Source organism: Leptosomus discolor, chromosome 1 (genome assembly GCF_034619465.1).
Source record: "Leptosomus discolor isolate bLepDis1 chromosome 1, bLepDis1.hap2, whole genome shotgun sequence".
Lineage (NCBI taxonomy): Eukaryota > Metazoa > Chordata > Aves > Leptosomiformes > Leptosomidae > Leptosomus > Leptosomus discolor.
Genome location: NC_141391.1, coordinates 73760537 through 73777547, shown reverse-complemented (window position 1 = coordinate 73777547; position 17011 = coordinate 73760537). Strand labels below are relative to the sequence as shown.

Below are 17011 nucleotides of genomic sequence, written 5' to 3'. Positions count from 1 at the left end.
CAGTTCCAACCCCCCTGCCATGGGCAGGGACACCTTCCACCAGACCAGGTTGCTCACGGCTCCATCCAACCTGGCCTTGAGTTAAGAGGACTAACAGAAACTCTTGTCACTGGGACATGCGGAAATATGCCCAGTGGGACGCTAGCAGAGGTTGCTTTACTGGAGGCAGCAGCTCCTTTATTAAAAGGAATGAAAAAAGCGTGTTAAATTACTTTTTACTCTGAGGTATTGGGTTATGCTACTGGTTAAAAAAAATTCACCAAACAATTCTTTAAACATCAACCTTTAACTGTAGTTTTTTTATTTAAATAACCACATTTGCCACTTAACATATATGCTATCATTCCGCAAGCTAAATAATGTGTATAGTCAGGAATTTCTGTCCTGAAAAACATCTGCGGAAAAAAACTCAGTACAAATTAGGTATTTCATGGAGTTTTGACAGTCTGCAAGAAACAGTTGAAAATCTTTTCTGGAGAGACTTCTTCTCATATCTCCTTCTACAGCAATTATAAAATGCTTTCTTCATTCAAATAATCTGCAGTGCAAAAGCCAAGGCCAAAAAGATTGTTCCTGTGGAGAGATTAACATTTCTTATTTTGTTTCTTGTATTCCTGCAAAGTGAATTTGTAAACAGTCCGTTATTTGTACGGAATAAATTTATCCCATTCTTTGACATTTACAGAATACTGACTGTACTATCTGTTTTGGTTTGTTGGGGTTTTTTTTCTTTTCCTTTTCCAGCTAGTTTCAAGCTCACCTGATTAGCCTGAAAAAGATTTGCTTCTGTCCGAGTTTTGATAATCACCCCTCTAGACATAATAATGCATTTCACCTCTGCAATTCACCATAGGTTTTCTTCATCTAACACAGTAAATAAGCTCTTTTCAAACGTAATAATAACTTTACAATAGATGCTTAGAGTACTTAGCCTCTTTATGTTCTAGTCTAGTTCCAAGATAACTAGATTTTACTAATTCATTGTATCCTTACTTCTGTTTTCTCCTATTTCTCTTTCTTTTTGTGTATTCTAGGTTATGATTCCAATTTCTTTGTATGTATCCATTGAAATAGTTAAAATCTGCCAAGTATACTTTATTCATCAAGATAAAGATTTATATGATGAAGAAACAGACTCTCAGCTGCAATGCCGAGCTTTAAATATCACAGAAGACTTAGGTCAGGTGCAGTTTATCTTTTCAGACAAGACTGGGACACTTACTGAAAACAAGATGGTTTTCCGAAGATGCACTGTTTCTGGGATAGAGTATTCCCATGATGATAACGGTGAGCTCTCGATCTTGTTTACTACCTAACAGTTGTACTTTGGGCAATCTGAAGTAGATATAAAAAATACTGTAATCTTAAATCAAAAAGAAAACCAAAAGAAATTGCATGTATCCACTCAGCAAACTCCGTAATAGCTGTTTTCAGATTAGTATAATTTGATGGCTGTGTTCAGCTAGCAATGACAATCTTATCAAAGTGTTTTGTAACATCTACAGTATGTTGTCAAGACAGTTAAAGCTTCTGGCTTTAGCTCCTGGTATAGTAAAGCACTTGAGCACATGGCTAATTAAAGCAAATTGAATAGTGCTGCTGGTATCACAATTGTTTGGTGTGTTTGAAGTATGCTATGTAAAATACCAGTTGTGAGCATACAGCCAGATTAGTGTCTGATTGAATACCTGGAGCACGATTATCCTTTTATGCTGAGAAATAAATGTAAACAAAGCTGCTAGTTTTCATACTAACAAGAACCGTAATCTGATCTAATAGCATATTTTATGTTACCTTTGTCAGATTCTTTTCAGTGCTCCTGTGTGACAGGTGTCTATATTAAGGTGTCTTCACTGCTATATGAACACAGCAGTTGAGAGAATGAGCCCAAGTTCTTGAAACACTAAAAGGTCACCCTTTGTTGCAAGGGAATGTGAGTGTTGTCATCCGTGTGTCACCTCATTACCCTTTTAAAGTTGTGCCATGATTTCCTGTTTTGTGATTTGTTTGTAATTTGTGTTATTTTCCTCTAACATTTTGTTGTTATCATTTTGACGTAACAGATCTTAACTCTTCAAGTCATACTCTGTTGGTATGCAGGAAGATATTGATAGCTACAGTATTGCATTCCTATTTGCAAAAAATAAATTTCTTAACGTACATAACATAAAGATCGCTGCTTAGAAAGTTTTCTCAAAGACCATTACAGAAGTTCAGCTTACAAATAAGATACAGAATGAGAGAAACAATCAAAATAGACTGGAAAAACTAAAACATGCTTTAGAGAGTTCATAAGATTTGAAGTTTTGGATTGTGCAAGGATTGTTCTTTTGTTCTCCTACTTCATAGTACAGAGACCTTACATTTAAGGTCTTTTTCAAGAAACAAGGTGTTTAGGAAGTGTTATTATCCTAGTGTTACAGGAAGAGCTTAAACAGGGAGAAGCTGTGACTTCCTACCTCTGTTCTATAGGTAAGAAAGAGAGAAGAATTAGAATTGAGACTTATGTTTCTGGACTCCTAATTCTGCTTGTGACACTCTGATTATTCATTCTTTTTTTCTTCTTCCTTGCCATTGATAGTTTGCTGGTTTTTACTAATTTCACAGAGTACTCTGTTCCTTGCAAGAATGATGATGGTACTGGCAACTGAAACAGTGCAGAAAGGGTATTTTTATGAGCTTGGTTTGGGCAGCTGATATATAGGCTGAACTCAGGCTTCTGAATTTGAATATTGAGTTTCAATTTTTTTTCCTTCAACTGTAATGTATTTAACAAAAATCTAAGTTTGTGCATGCTTTCCTCTTATTCTTTCAGATGACCATATAGATGTTAATGAAAGCAGAGTGAATTTCACTACACACAGAAGTGTCAAATAAATACATAAAATAAACTGATTCTTTTTTTGGTCATTCTTGTCACCTACGGCTATGTTTGGGCTTTCTTGTAAATCCAATCAGTTTAAAATTTCTGACAAACGTAATTTTTAAATTGACACAGAATTTATGCATGATTATTTTATACACAGTATTTTATTCCTTTTTTTTTTTCTTCTCTACGGAAAATAGAGTCATTCTATATATAAATGGTGATAATTTCCATTGGTTTTTTTTTCCCTATAATCAGGATTAATAACACAGTAAACACTGTTCTTCATTCAAGTCTTTTGTTAGCTCTGTTCTCCAGTCTGATTTTCTAACCATGTCTTACATTTTCTGCTGCTTAAACCTTCTTGTTTAGATACGGTAAAATGTCTATCGTAGCTCTTCCTGGTTTTAGGGAATGCATCAACAACATTTCATTGCTCTGTGCTTACTTGCAAATGATTTGTCAGCTGCTTTTCAATGTCTTATACCCAAGTATCTGAATTCACCTCTGAGGTTTTGGGGCATATGTTATAACTGATGCCATCCTCCTCTGCGCCTCTGTTTTTTCTGAAGATTTCATGAATTAGAAAATTCTAAAATCTTTCACTTGGCAAGTCATCTGAGGTTGCCGTATATGCAAGAAAACCAAGTAAAATGCATCTGCCTTTTCTTACCTATTTCAAAGATGATCTGTGTCTTTCTTCACTTATCTGAGCAATTTTTCAGGCTTAGTGGTTTGTTACTTGAAATCAAACTCGGAGCAGCATGTTAGATGAAGAAATGAATTTAAAATTGTTGTACATGGGTCAAGGTTCGAAAGCTGAAAATAACAAGTCGTTTTCTACTGTAAAAGCAGATAGCTCAGAATAGAAATATCCTTGTTCTGAGCTCTTTGGCCTAAGTTTGTTATTCTACCGTGTCTGGGTAGCAGTGCCTGTTATTCCAGTTACTTGACCCTTCTCGTGATAGGATCCTGTTTTCAGTTATGGATAGTTTTACAAAACTTTTAACTATTTCGTTCAAGTTTTCCATGCCAGGTGTTTGCCTCAGGCATGAATTCTGGGGGAGAAATTTCAGTCAGAACAGCTCCATTCAGCCATATCCAAGAACAAGGCTAAGATGTAACACACTTTTTTCCCCTGCTGCTAGGTTCTGGCAAATTTTCTTCTGAAGTCATCTAGAGGCCCTATATTCTGGGGCTCAGCCATGCACACATGCAGAGAGGGAAAGTTATGCCTACAGTGGCAGATTGGTTTCTGAAATTTCCTCGCTTTGGAACTTAATTTTCTGTTGAAGCATTTTTTTCTGCATAATCTAGGAGTGCTGCATATCTGTTAATTATTCAATGACCAGATTGTGCATAGCCTTCACAAATTTTCTTTATGCTGCATTATAAGCTTTTCTCCCTAAAATTTGTTCACAGTTATAAGCAGTTATCCCATTCTTTTCTGTTCTACAGGGACTGTTATACTGCATTTGCCATCATCATATCTGAGTTCCTTCCGCTAGTACATTAAGCAATGCATGTGACTTGCCTTATGTGTAGCTTGGTCTTTCCCCTCTTCCTCTCGCTATGCATGCAGCGCACAGTTTGTTTGGGTTTGAGGGCTACTTAAAAGGCATACGCTACGCTGTGTAAGGTATTGCATATTTGAGGCAGCATGTCTTTTTCTTGAGTGGTGGGAGTGTCCTTATTATCTTTGGAAATTTGTTCCACAAAGCCATGTAAATTCCCCATGTGAAAGGTGAGCTTTACAATTACGAGTGAGAGTTCTGTTTTGCCTCAGATGTGGACATGTTAACCGTGGTTTTCATCACAGAGGCTTATGTGGACCTTATGCAGAGTTGAGGCAATTAAATCCTAAAATAAAAACTGAAACCCTGAACAAGACTTAATACTTTTTTTAGGTAGTGTAGGGAACAAGGGGCAATTTTTGTTCATTTGCTGGAGAAAACATTTTCCTCCAGAATTCTCTATTAGCTCTAAGTTTCTTATGAGGCTGATGGCGCTATGCCCAGGAGTATTGCATTGTTTTAGTCTAGACAAGAGGTGACAAAAACATGAATAATAGAGGCCAATAAATTGCACCAGCGTGGGACAGAATCTCTTGGCCAACTGGAGGTAGTACAAAGTATTACTCATGGGTACTGCTGTGCAAGAGCTTAGCACCAAAGAGGAATACAGGAACACTTGTGAAGGCTATGAGGGAAAGTGTGAGCATTCTCAGCAAAGGTTCCATGATGCAAGCTCTATCAAATATCCATCATTGTTGAGGTCACCTATACTATTTTGGTGATGGATTATGCACTGATTGGGGTCAGACTATGGGAATTTGTGCTGCCCATTTGGGCCATGTGAAGACTATGTTGATAGGGTTGGGATTCTTTTTACCTGATTTTAGATACTTCTATGGAAGATAGTCATCTGGTTGCCTTACAGTTAATGGAGAAAATTAAGCATTTGTGGGACGTAATTCATCAGACCTGGTTTGGACATCTACGTTTCTTGTCTAATATATGCCTGTTTCTCTGTGGTTTAGAATTCTAAATGTAGGTGATGAGAATTCCTACCTTGTGTCTGTATTACCTGTGTTCTTAGATCCATTCTGTTGTCTCCTTAAAAGAATCTTCTTGATTCACAGATTGTTAATTCAGGAGCAGGGTATGTCACAGACCACTACAAGTAGAAGAATGATTGTCCCGTTCATAAATGTCCTGGGTATTTATGGAATACCTGTTGGCACTGAAGCACATTTCTAAAAGCCAGTTTTCTAAAAGCCAGTTTTCTAAAAGCTAGTTAGCCATTCTTTATTACAATTCTATACTCTGGTTAAACCCCAGAAATATTTTTGCAATCAGTACTTCCTCCTAGCCCAAAAGAAAGTTAGCACTAAAAAAAATTGAATTGTTTCCCTATATGTGAAACTACATTGGCATACCATAGCTCTTCCCTTCAGGCTAGTAGCCAATTTCTAACAGTTCTTGGAACTAGCCATGCCCCAAGTCTGTCTGCTAATCCCAGAGACAGTAGTTGCCCAAAAGCTGACTGTGCTTCTGAAAGTTGTTATATGATTTAGCTACAATCAAATGCTCTTGGCCTGACATTTCTTCTAGTTCGTTTTCCAAATGCTGAATTAATCGCAGTCTTGCCTATGGGGTCTGATCTCTGTTTTTCTAGTTTAGCCACCCATTGTATAGAACTTTTCACAAAACATGAGTTGAATCTCCATGAATGCAACCACACAAATCTGAAAAATCTGATTTTTTCATTCTTTGCATTCCTCCCCATTCCTTCCAGTATCTGTGAAAAAAACTCTAGACAACATAAGAGAAGTTTATGGGAGTAAAGGCAGATGATGAAAACCTCACTGTTTTTCTCTTGCCCAAAGTTTCTTAATCACTAAATCTGAAAAAGAAGGAATGTCTTTCTGCTTTCTATTTTTTTTCTTGCTGAAGATTGGCCTGCATCTACTTTTCATAGGAAAGTGCATTATATTAAAAAAAATCCCTTTCTTAGTTTGGGGAGCTGTTTTGTAGTGGAGCTTCCTTATTCTTTTTGTATATAGTCAAGAGAACATAGACTGCACATTCCAGCCATGTTGGAGAATTGAATTAATTAAAAAAAAAAAAGCGTTAAAATCAACAAAACCTTTTCCGTAAACATGACTGTTGCTCCCAAAGGGACTTCTCATCTGCCACCCTTACAGTTTGACAATCCAGAAATTAGGATAGTGCATTTAGGCCTTCCCCAGAAAGATCAAAACCTTTAGCAGAACTGCGTGCTTCAGGCACTCTGTGTCGCTTGTTTATAGTTTCTCTTCACATTTGTTACTACTTTTTGAAAAAATGTAATTGATAACTTAGAAGAGAACCAGTGCCAGCAGATGTAGAACTCAATACACTGGGAGTGCCCCATTTTAAATCCTATAGAAGACATTAACTTATGTTTAGAGACAGGTGATACCTTTTTCTAAGCATATACCTTTAGTCACAATTGCTCTGGAAAGTCTCCAGAACAGTAGGATTTATCTCCATTTCTAAGTGGAGTAAAGAGTTCTTAATGAAGGACTTAAGGTTATTCATTGTAAGCCCCTGGGGATGCCAAGAGAGGAGAGGAAGGAAAATCTTGTTTTCTAATCTCAAGACTTGTCCTTATGGGGAAGTTCTTGCACAGTAAATCAAGTTAAGATTATGTTAGCACACGTGTACAAATTTATAGCATGCTAACTGCTCAACTGACTCTTTATATAGACACTAGAGTGCACTTCAAAGTGAAATAAGCTTGCACTCATAAAATAATAAGGAAATAAGGCAATGTGGTGGTGTGAGTAAGTACTGCACATCTAGATTTACTCCATGATAGCTCAGTAACATCCTTATTCAATGGTTTGGGGCGAAATGGAATTATCCCATGGTGAAATCGGGGCCACACACTGACAGCTGAATTATTCTGGTTTAGGGAATCTGCAGTTTTATTCTGCTTGAAGGGAAGTTCTTTAGTTTCCTGATCCCATTTTTCTAGTTAGTGGAACATCTGGCTGTGTGGCAACAGTGCCTCCATCAGCCTGCAAAATGGATGCTTCATTGTAGAACATAGATAGCATGGAAGGTAAAACAAAAACAAGCAAAACCAAAAAATAATGAAATAAAAGTGTTTTTAAAATAAAAGACTGTCTCTTCAAATACCTAGCAGTTACTACAGGAATTTTATTTATAGCTCTCTGTTGTCTTCTGAAAGATGGAAGGGAGTTCATGGAATAAGTATTAATTATTGTTTCTTCTTTGTACTGTAAATGTAAAATGAACTAGACGATAGTGAAATTTGACTTTCCTGAGTTGCTTTGCTGTGTTTCTCTAAGTTGTTTGTGTCTTTGCCCTTAATAAAAAACTCTTTGTCAGACAAAAGATCAAGGCCATCAATTTTCAGTGCTGAAACTGAAAAGCATCCCACAACAATGTCTTACAGGTTATAATGTTCACAGGAAGAGGTTGTGAATCGGAGAGGGCTGAGTGGGTGGAGAGAACAGCGTGTTCCCAAAGAAGCACGCTTTGCACAGCTGAAGCATTGTGAACCTTAGCCATAACATAACGATTGAACCAGGTTTCATTCTTTCTTCAAACTTCTTAATGCTTGCTGCATAATATGTAAGACTGAACTTGGGAAAATGATGAAAGGTGCTAAGGTCTGGTTTTTATTATTGAACTTACCTTGGTATAAACTGAAATAACACCTTTTGTATCAAAAGAATTACATTTGACTTGGTTAAATGAGGTTCTAGTCTTGTATCTACTTTCCCTTTTTCTTCTTTTTCTCAGTGGCAGGAGCAATGAAATGAATTTGCTACAATGAAAACCTGTATAGAGGGCAAGAGATAGCTAATATTACATAGAGTCAGAAGGACCACACTATTGGTATAATGCTAATAAATAAACTGAGTGCTGCATTAGGAAACAGCTTTTGCTACGTTGAATAAACAGAATATTTTTAGATGTAAGAAAGAAGAAAGAGCAATGAGGAATATAGAGATATAGTATGCAAGCATAACTGTATTGTGCACAGAATGCATTCTCTGCTTAAACCACAGAGTTTTTATACGTGGAATAAAATGATAACCAGTTCAGGGTCTTTGGAGTCATGTATTTAAAGATGTATTTTCAGAGCAGAAGCTTAAATTAGGTATGATTATTAAAGAAAATGTCTCCTTTTTAAAAAAACTCTGCTCAGAAGGGAGTTGGACCAACTGGGTAGCACATTTTGCAAAGATGAAAAGAACAATCCTAGCCAGTCCTTTCCCTGTCAAGGAATGTTACCTGTTAGGAGAAGTGCAGTATTCCGTCAGTCTACCATTCAAATGCCCAGCATCCACAGTGAGGAAGATTGTCCCTATGGCAAATCCAAACTCTTCTTATGCTTTTCCAGAGAGAGGCTGCATGTCCACGTGTCACGCTAACTCTCCTTGAGACTAGGTTTGCTCCTAAGAGCCTTAGTGAAGATGAAGGCAAAAACATGCTGCTTATGATTGATTTAAGTCTTTGACATTGGTAAAGTGCAGAAAACCTTACTGGTATGTCATCTTGAGCAATGATTTTTTAGCCTGGGGTTTGCAGCATGTAACTAGGAGCCTGCAGAAGGTAGAACTTAAGGCAGAGTTTAAGGCAGAGCTTGCACTGTCAGGCTGGGCACTGCCCTCCACAGGCCTCATCCCAGGATGTGCACTCCGTCATACCTGACCAGATGTGCACTCCATCGGACCTCCCCAGGGCACAGAAGGACAGAAGTCCTTCAGTGTGCTGCTCCATTCTGGTCCTTGAGGCATCCTCTTTAAGTGACACACTGTGATGTCCATGTGGCTCCTTCCTTCCTCACATGCCTCCGTTTCCTTTGGAAGGAAACTGGGATGCTGGAGGGGACAGTGAGCAGCCTGGCTCACATCTTGATTGGGAGCCTGGATCAGTGCGTATGACATGCTGCAGATCACTTTGGGTCCTCAGTTTGGACTCCTTCTGACGTAGACAAACCTATGATCAGCTGAATTAAATTCACAGTATAGGGATCTGCACTTCGACTGGGAAAATGCATAGGGGTTTGCACAGCAGAAGAAAGCGGGAATTAGCGGGCAAGAGTGATGGAACAGTTTAGACCTGCACTGTCCCAAAGCACAGGCAGTAAGTTGCAGGAAGCAGCCTGTGCAGGTAAAGTGAACTTTGCAACTCATTACCATGCAACAGAAGGGCCAAGGAGACCAGTGACCTCCCTAATTTTTTGAGCTGTATTCTGGGTTCTGTCATGAGTCAAAGGACAAGGTAGACACTGAAAGGAGAAAGCAACGCTGCTGTGCTCTTCTGTTTCCAGCTGTGTGGCTCAAGGAGCAGCTGCACTGACAGCGCTGAACACTGAATATGCCATTGCTCAACCCCTTTCCCACAACATGACACAGAGGAGCATGAATCACACCAAATAATGCTAGTTAAGGAAGCTCCTCAGTCATCCACAGTTAGTCTACATCAGCCTCAGGGCCTGGGTTGCAGGGCTGTGTTCAAGCTATGGGGCAGAAGTGATGTGCAGTGTGCCCTGCAGTCTCTTCTCTGTGTCACCAAATGCACTATGGCCCTTTCTACCTCCGTAGTCTGCATTTTCTTCCAGCAGGAGCCAGAGTGCAGCGCAGGATGTTGTACACCTGGGCATGCAGTTGGAGCCACAACCGGGTGTGCGTTCACAGCCAGGACTGGGAAGCTCTCCCAGCTCTTACATTTCAGACAGTCTATACATGTTCCAAATGGAGTTGAAGAACCCTCTGATGTACGATACTGTGCTGATAGAGCTATCACCATGTACTGTGTGTGGTCTGATTTCAACTCCTCCGACTGCTTTCTGACAGCTAAAACATGTTTGAGAATTGCAGCAAATGGCAAGGATGGGTTTTTCTTTGATCATGAAGCTAGTTACGTTAAAAGTGATCCCATGCCAAACTCACTGTATGTAATGCAAGATTTTTCTCAGGAAGTATTTTGGAAGAAAATATTGTTGTTGTTGTTGTTGTTGTTAATTGCCTGAATAATTAACTTACATGCTAGTGATTTAGCATTTGACATTTGGAAAATCTAATTTGTTACACCAGGGAACCAAAACAAAGCCGAGGCACAAGTATGTAACTTGTACTGTGTATCTGGATAGTGTGGATTATTTTGAGAATATAAAGAAAAGCCTTTCAATGAGTACCTAATGAAGGAATAAATAGATACCCGTTAAAGTGGCATGTGCCTACCTAATGAATAACCCAGATTATTAAATGCCCAATGTCTTTAAGAATGGAAAAATATGTTATACATCAGTTAGAGCTAAATGGAGCCTGTCATTAGAGGGGCTGGATTCCACAGCGGTTTCACACCTCTTCTTTCTGTTTCCTTTTTAACTTCTATATATTGAACTGCCACAGTTGGTTTCTAACATTAATTGTTGTAGTTGGATTCTTGACTGAGGAAGCATTCATCTAAAATGAATAATTTGGAAAAAATCTTACATTCTGTGTACACTAGGTATGCTCACTGCAGCAAATTGTGGTAGAAACAGGTGTTGCAGCACGTGAGGGTGCCCTGATTTTAATACTGCATGCTGCATTGTCCTGCCTATTGTGCTGTTCAGAGAGGGAGGGATGGACTCCGGGGTGGTTTTAGCATTAGGCTAGGAGGCAAGAATCTAGGTTCATGTTCCCTACTCTGCAGCAGATGGCCCTGATGTTGAGCAAGGCTTCTATGCTGTCTGTACCTCAATGCTCTGTAGGTGGGTTGTTCTGAGGACGTTTCAGATGTCAGTTAATTGGTACTGGCTAGATGTGATGTTTTTGCTGGAAAATACTTCCTGTGGAATTTCCATATTCTGTTGGAAAGGACAAGGAAGTTTTCTGGAATGTTTATTTCCTTCTCAGAGTGCAAGTGAAGACCAAATTATTTGCTTGATTTCATCAAGCTGAGCTGTGGCATAGTCTTCAGGAATGCAGTGAATTACCGCAGAGCCTAACTGCCTTTCAGAGAGGGTGGTGGCGAGGCAGGCAGTGTAGTGCATTGCATTTCTAATTATGGTATCTGCATCCTCTGTTAGATACTGCCATTCAATTAAGACTAGACTTTTTTATCCCCTAATAATGGAATAACTCATTCTTACTGTGAAAGCACAGTATAATATTTAAAGCAGATCACTTGAACAAAGTCACCATGTCCCTCTCACTCTTTCTCAGCCACATTTAACATACACAACATTTCTTCCTCTGTATTTTTACTGATAGCCAAACGCTTAGCGATGTACCAAGAACCTGATTCTGAGGAAGACGAGGCAGCCCCAAAAGGAGGAACTCTATCCCAGCGTGATAGTATCTGCAGCCATCAGAGCATCAAAGTAATCCACAGAAGCCAGAGCACCAAAACCCACCGGCGCACAGGTAGCAGAGCTGAAGCAAAAAGAGCAAGCATACTCTCAAAGCACACTGCATTCAGTAGCCCAATGGTAAGACATGAGAACTAAATGCACAGTGTCCTGTATCTTTTAACAGAACAATGTTCTGAAAAGGGAAATGGAAGGAAATCTATAGCACATTGTGAAGTCTTGAAGACTTCATCTTGGCATTTTTTCTTCTGTATTCACAGCTGTTTGTACAAAACAATCAAGTGTTGGCATAGATCTTATCTAAATACCTTCTCTGTGGGAACAAGCTAAAGATGAAGACAGTCTGAAACCTTTGTTTTAGTTACACCTTGATTTTGAAAAGAAAGTGTATGCCTTCCCTTTATCTACGGAAGCTGAGAGTAGTATAAGATTTGAGATCAAGGATTCTAATTGCTCTGCATATGCCTCTTCTTTTCTCTTTTGTCAGAGGATTTTAAAACTAACAAGTACTGGGCTGGACACCATGTATTCCAGTTCTTAGACACTGTTGACATACACTGTAGCATAATTTTTAGTGTGATTCATGGTTATCAGTGGATTACATGTGTTGTGTTTTTTAAAAAATAAAATCCTTTACGTTTCAAAATGTTGGTGAATTTATGTCCTTACAACTTTGCTTTGTTTAATTTATTTTATACTATTGTAATTCCATGGAAGTTTTACATGAGCTGAATGATAATAAGGGAGCAGAGAAGCCAAGTCTTGTCTATCTAGGGATTTTGCATTGTTGCACTGTTGACACAAATTCACCCATAAAACAAATTACAAATATAGACGCAGAAGGATGCTGTTTGTGCTGGTAGGACTTCTTGATTTCAGTCAAGAGTAAGCTCTTTTGGTACAATTCCAAGCTGCAGTTTTTACACACGGGGTTCTGTGGTTGCTCAGATTCATCAGCTGCTGAGCATCAGCAGATAAAATTCTACTGAAGAAAGAGCCTTAGATCAGTTTATCCTTTAATCTTTTGTATCCTTGCATCCTCCTATCTTAAGAAATACCAGAGTTTGCACTGACAAGAAATAGATTAAATAAATGGAAAGTACTGATGAAACGGAGTAGAAAGTGCTCTGTGTTTCAATGTAAAAAAAAAAAAAAACCAACACAAAAATGTGTGGATGGTTGTTGTTCTGTAACAAAAAATCCAAGATGGTTTCAGTTTATAGTGCTAATGTAAGGCCAAGCGTTGAATGTCATTGCTGTCTAATTTTTCCACTCTTTCTGGTCTCTGTAGTGTACCAGCCTTTGGTAATAGATAGTAAATGTCTTGAATTAGGCAGGAGAGAAGGAGCAATATTAGTATGTACCTCTTCTCCTATCCACTACTGCCAAAGTAGGCGAATATTGCTGCTATAATTAACTGTAGTGAAGAAGTTGATAACACAGTTACTCACATTTCTGTTTCTATCAGTAGGCTCGTTGTTAACTGTTTATTGTCTAGAACAGGTGTCTTACAGTCCTCTCCACCTCCACTCTGGTGGTGTAAGGCCACCATAAAACTCTTTATATTGACACTGCTTTGGATGCTTTGATTGCTTGTTGCTGCTTTGGAAATTTGCAGAATCACAGATATTAATAGCTGGTATTTGTTACTAGGAGAAGGACATCACACCTGACCCGAGCTTGTTAGAAAAGGTGAATGAATGTGCAAAGCATCTGGAGGTCATGAGGAGCCATGAACAGCCATTATCCCATCTGAGTCCAGAATTATGTGACATTTTTGACTTCTTCATCGCTTTGACTATATGTAATACAGTTGTGGTTACTGCACCAAATCAGCCCCGACAGAAGGTGAGTTAAAGAAACGGCAAAAGAGTTTAGGCCTCTTTTGCATTGATACTACTTTATCTCATTAATTGGGGAAATTAAAACTTCCTGTTCTAATGAGAAACAACTAAAAGTACATATGGATTAAGTTAAGGAAAGGATGAGACATTTTTTGAAAGTTTAAAAAGAGAATATACTGGAAAAACATCACTTAAAACTTTGAAATTATGTAAAAGATGCATCTTAAGTTCATTACGAGAAATAATGCTCATTACTGCTTGAACCGGCCTGAACTAGTGTCATTGATGAATGAGAATTTCAAAAATGCAATCCCAAGATGATCTTTAAGACAAAAATATAATGGAATGTAGTATTAAAGCTAGCCAGCAGCTGGAATTTCCATTCTGGAGAAAATTCTGCAATTTGTTTCTGTTCCAGACTGGAATAAAAAGTGAAGTCGTCTGCAGTGGTTTAGTGCCAGGGAAACATTTGGAGAATGCTCAATTCTGCTGTTTCAGGAACTACACTGTTATACAATAATTGAATATATATTACTATGAATGTGCTATTACTATTAATAACATTGTATCTGTAAAAAAGATAAACTAGATGAATGACAAAACTGAAGCAAAATGCTTGGATGCTGAAAGAGAAGACAGTGGAAATCATTTATTTCTACATGTTCCTGTGGAGAATGTTGTCGACATTGGCATATTCTCGTAAAACTTTTCTGATGCTACCCTTCTCGATGGAAAACTATTGCATCAACTTTTTTTCACTGCCTTCACTGAATATGCACAGAGAATGCCAATGTTTCCTGCCAATGGCAGCTTTTAGTATGCACTGCTGGTGGTGGTGCAACATCGATAGCCTATCCATTAGTCATATCCAAGGAGGTGAAAGAAGAAAAAATGTTTTTAATAGAAACATACATGCTTTCACACACAGGTACAATTCTGAAGTTCTAGTAAGTTTTTTTGCTGTTGAGTCAGTTTTGTCCATTTGCTTTCTCAGAATACAAATACCATTTCTTTTTGCTCTCAAAGCAATTCTCTTTTGTTGGAGCTGCTTAGACTGAATATCAGTGTCAGAATTCTTGTACAGCTTTTCTTTGGGTTTTGTTCATTGGTTTGCTTTTTATTTCTCAAGGTTAGAGATCGATTTGAACTAAAATCTCCAGTAAAAACCATAGAAGACTTCATACGAAGATTCACTCCAAGTCGCCTGACCTCTGGATCTAACAGCAGCAGTTCATCTAGTCTAGCTACAAGCAAATCAATGCACAGATTTGGTTTAAGTGTGCTTTCATCTACATCTACGGATAGCGCTTTATTAAAACTGGAAGAGAAGCTGGCGTACTCTGCGCAGATGAATAATAATGGCTACAGCTCCCAGCAAGGCCGGGCGGCTGTGGGGAGTGGACCTGAGGAAGGAGAACTCCGTTACGAAGCAGAGAGTCCAGATGAAGCTGCTCTCGTTTATGCAGCAAGGGCATATAACTGTTCTCTGGTTGGAAGGCTGTCTGACCAGGTATCAGTGGAGCTACCTCACCTGGGAACATTAAGCTTTGAAGTATTACATACATTGGGCTTTGATTCAGTCAGGAAGAGGATGTCAGTAGTGGTCAGACATCCTCTCACAGATGAAATAAATGTTTACACTAAAGGAGCAGATTCAGTTATTATGGATCTTCTTCCACCGTGCTCTTCAGGTACACCTCTTACATATCTTTGGGGGGGTGGGGGGAGGCAGTTCTGCTTAACTGCTGAAAAAATCGTTGTATCTTACTGCCTTCTCTAGCAAGTAGACCTGCCTGGTTTTATTGTGAATATAGGGAATGGTAGAATGGCAACCATCTCTCTTCTTTTATAATGCTTTGCTATTATAGCAAAATTTTTGTGACAAATTACTGGTTCCTTACAAGAATGAGTGAAATTAATTTCTGTACCAGATCGTCTACTTGCAAACTTTATTTTGAAGGAATTTCTTGAAACTCTGCTAAAGAAATTTACATTTCTTCAGGAGAAGTGGCCTGGCAGTACTTGGCTATTTGAGTGTTTTATATGAAACTCAGACACTTCCCATTGAAACTCCTCTCTCTGTTTCATTTGTGAATCTTTACGTCCTTTTGCTGCTATATGTTTGCATATATCAATGCATTTATGTTGGTTGACTATGATGCTAAAGGGCACTGTGAATCAATCAGCCATCAAAACAGAAAGGTTGTGGCAAAAGGAGAGATGCTGTTCAGACAAGAAATCTTGGTTTCAGATATGTAGTTGACTGGCAGGGAATAGACATGTAGCTGTGAACATGGAGTACTTCCCTAAAGCGTGGAGTACTTCTCCAGCACCCGGATGTCACATGAAACAGGGACAACTTTAAATAGCTGGTAATTGTAGTCAGTTGAATTCAAGAAAAACCTTGTAAGCTTTCAAAAGTTAGAGGAGACACACAGGTTTCAGTTTGCATGAACCAGTTTGCATCTAATTGACTGTATTTTCAACACTGAATTTAATCCAGTGTTTAAATGTTACCCCAGTATGAATGGACAAAGCCTGACAGTGCTTGAGGTACTTCCCATGTTTCACTAGTGCATTGACTTTGTGGTTAGTTTGACATCAGCTGGAGTAAACAATCGTGAAAGGCTTATACTGTGTAATTTTAGTTTAATGAAATACAGAAAATCATTGGCATTAGTTTTCTGTTTACAGCCATATAAATCAAAGCTGAGCCAAAAAAAAATTAAGAACAACTTGTCCTTAACCAACAACAAAGTATTCATTAATATTTTTCTGGTAAAGATCTGATATCACAGAAGATACATAGAGCATCTGTGGAAACTTGTTTCCCTCCAAAGTACTAACAAAGAATTTGTAGTACTGAGAATTCCTAATAACATACTTAGAAAATAATGTTTGGAAATGAGTTCTCAGAATGAGAACTGAGCATTAAAAATTAAAAATTGGTTTATGCCAAGTCTTAAGTATTTTGTCACCATATAGCAGACTATGTTTGAAGCTGCTGTGTCCGTTCAAAGTAAACTCAATGATCAAGGAATTTTTAGGCAAGTTTCAGGCAGATCTAGGACCCGTCTAGATAAAAACAACAAGGCTGGTTAGAAAAACAAACAACGGCAACATTACCGAAGGTGGTGTGTCAGAGAAGGTGAAGTAGAGTTCCTAAAGATCAATGTTGGCAGTGAACAGATTCTGTATCTGGGCAAATACAGCAATTCCACCATCTTTACAGGCAAGTGAATTGAAGGTGGCTTTGAAATTGTGCCTTTTTTTTTTAGTTTTGTAGCCCAAATTGAACTGAGTTTAAGTATATTTTGCTTTTGCAAGCAATGCAAAGTGCAGCCACTAGAACCTCATAAGCAGTTTCCCTTGTTTTCTAGCCCTCTAAGCCACTGCTGGCTTCAGTAATTCTGTATATTTC

General features: G+C 38.4%; 1 protein-coding gene across 1 annotated transcript in view; it reads left to right on the top strand.

Moving 5' to 3' along the window:
• Positions 1 to 17011, top strand: part of ATP10A (ATPase phospholipid transporting 10A (putative)) — a 117524-nt gene that overhangs the window by 77181 nt on the left and 23332 nt on the right. The window contains exons 7-10 of the mRNA XM_086482204.1: positions 1035 to 1287; positions 11649 to 11866; positions 13400 to 13594; positions 14720 to 15281. Of these exons, the coding sequence (XP_086338330.1) occupies positions 1035 to 1287; positions 11649 to 11866; positions 13400 to 13594; positions 14720 to 15281 (1228 nt within the window). The remainder of the gene's footprint in view (positions 1 to 1034; positions 1288 to 11648; positions 11867 to 13399; positions 13595 to 14719; positions 15282 to 17011) is intronic.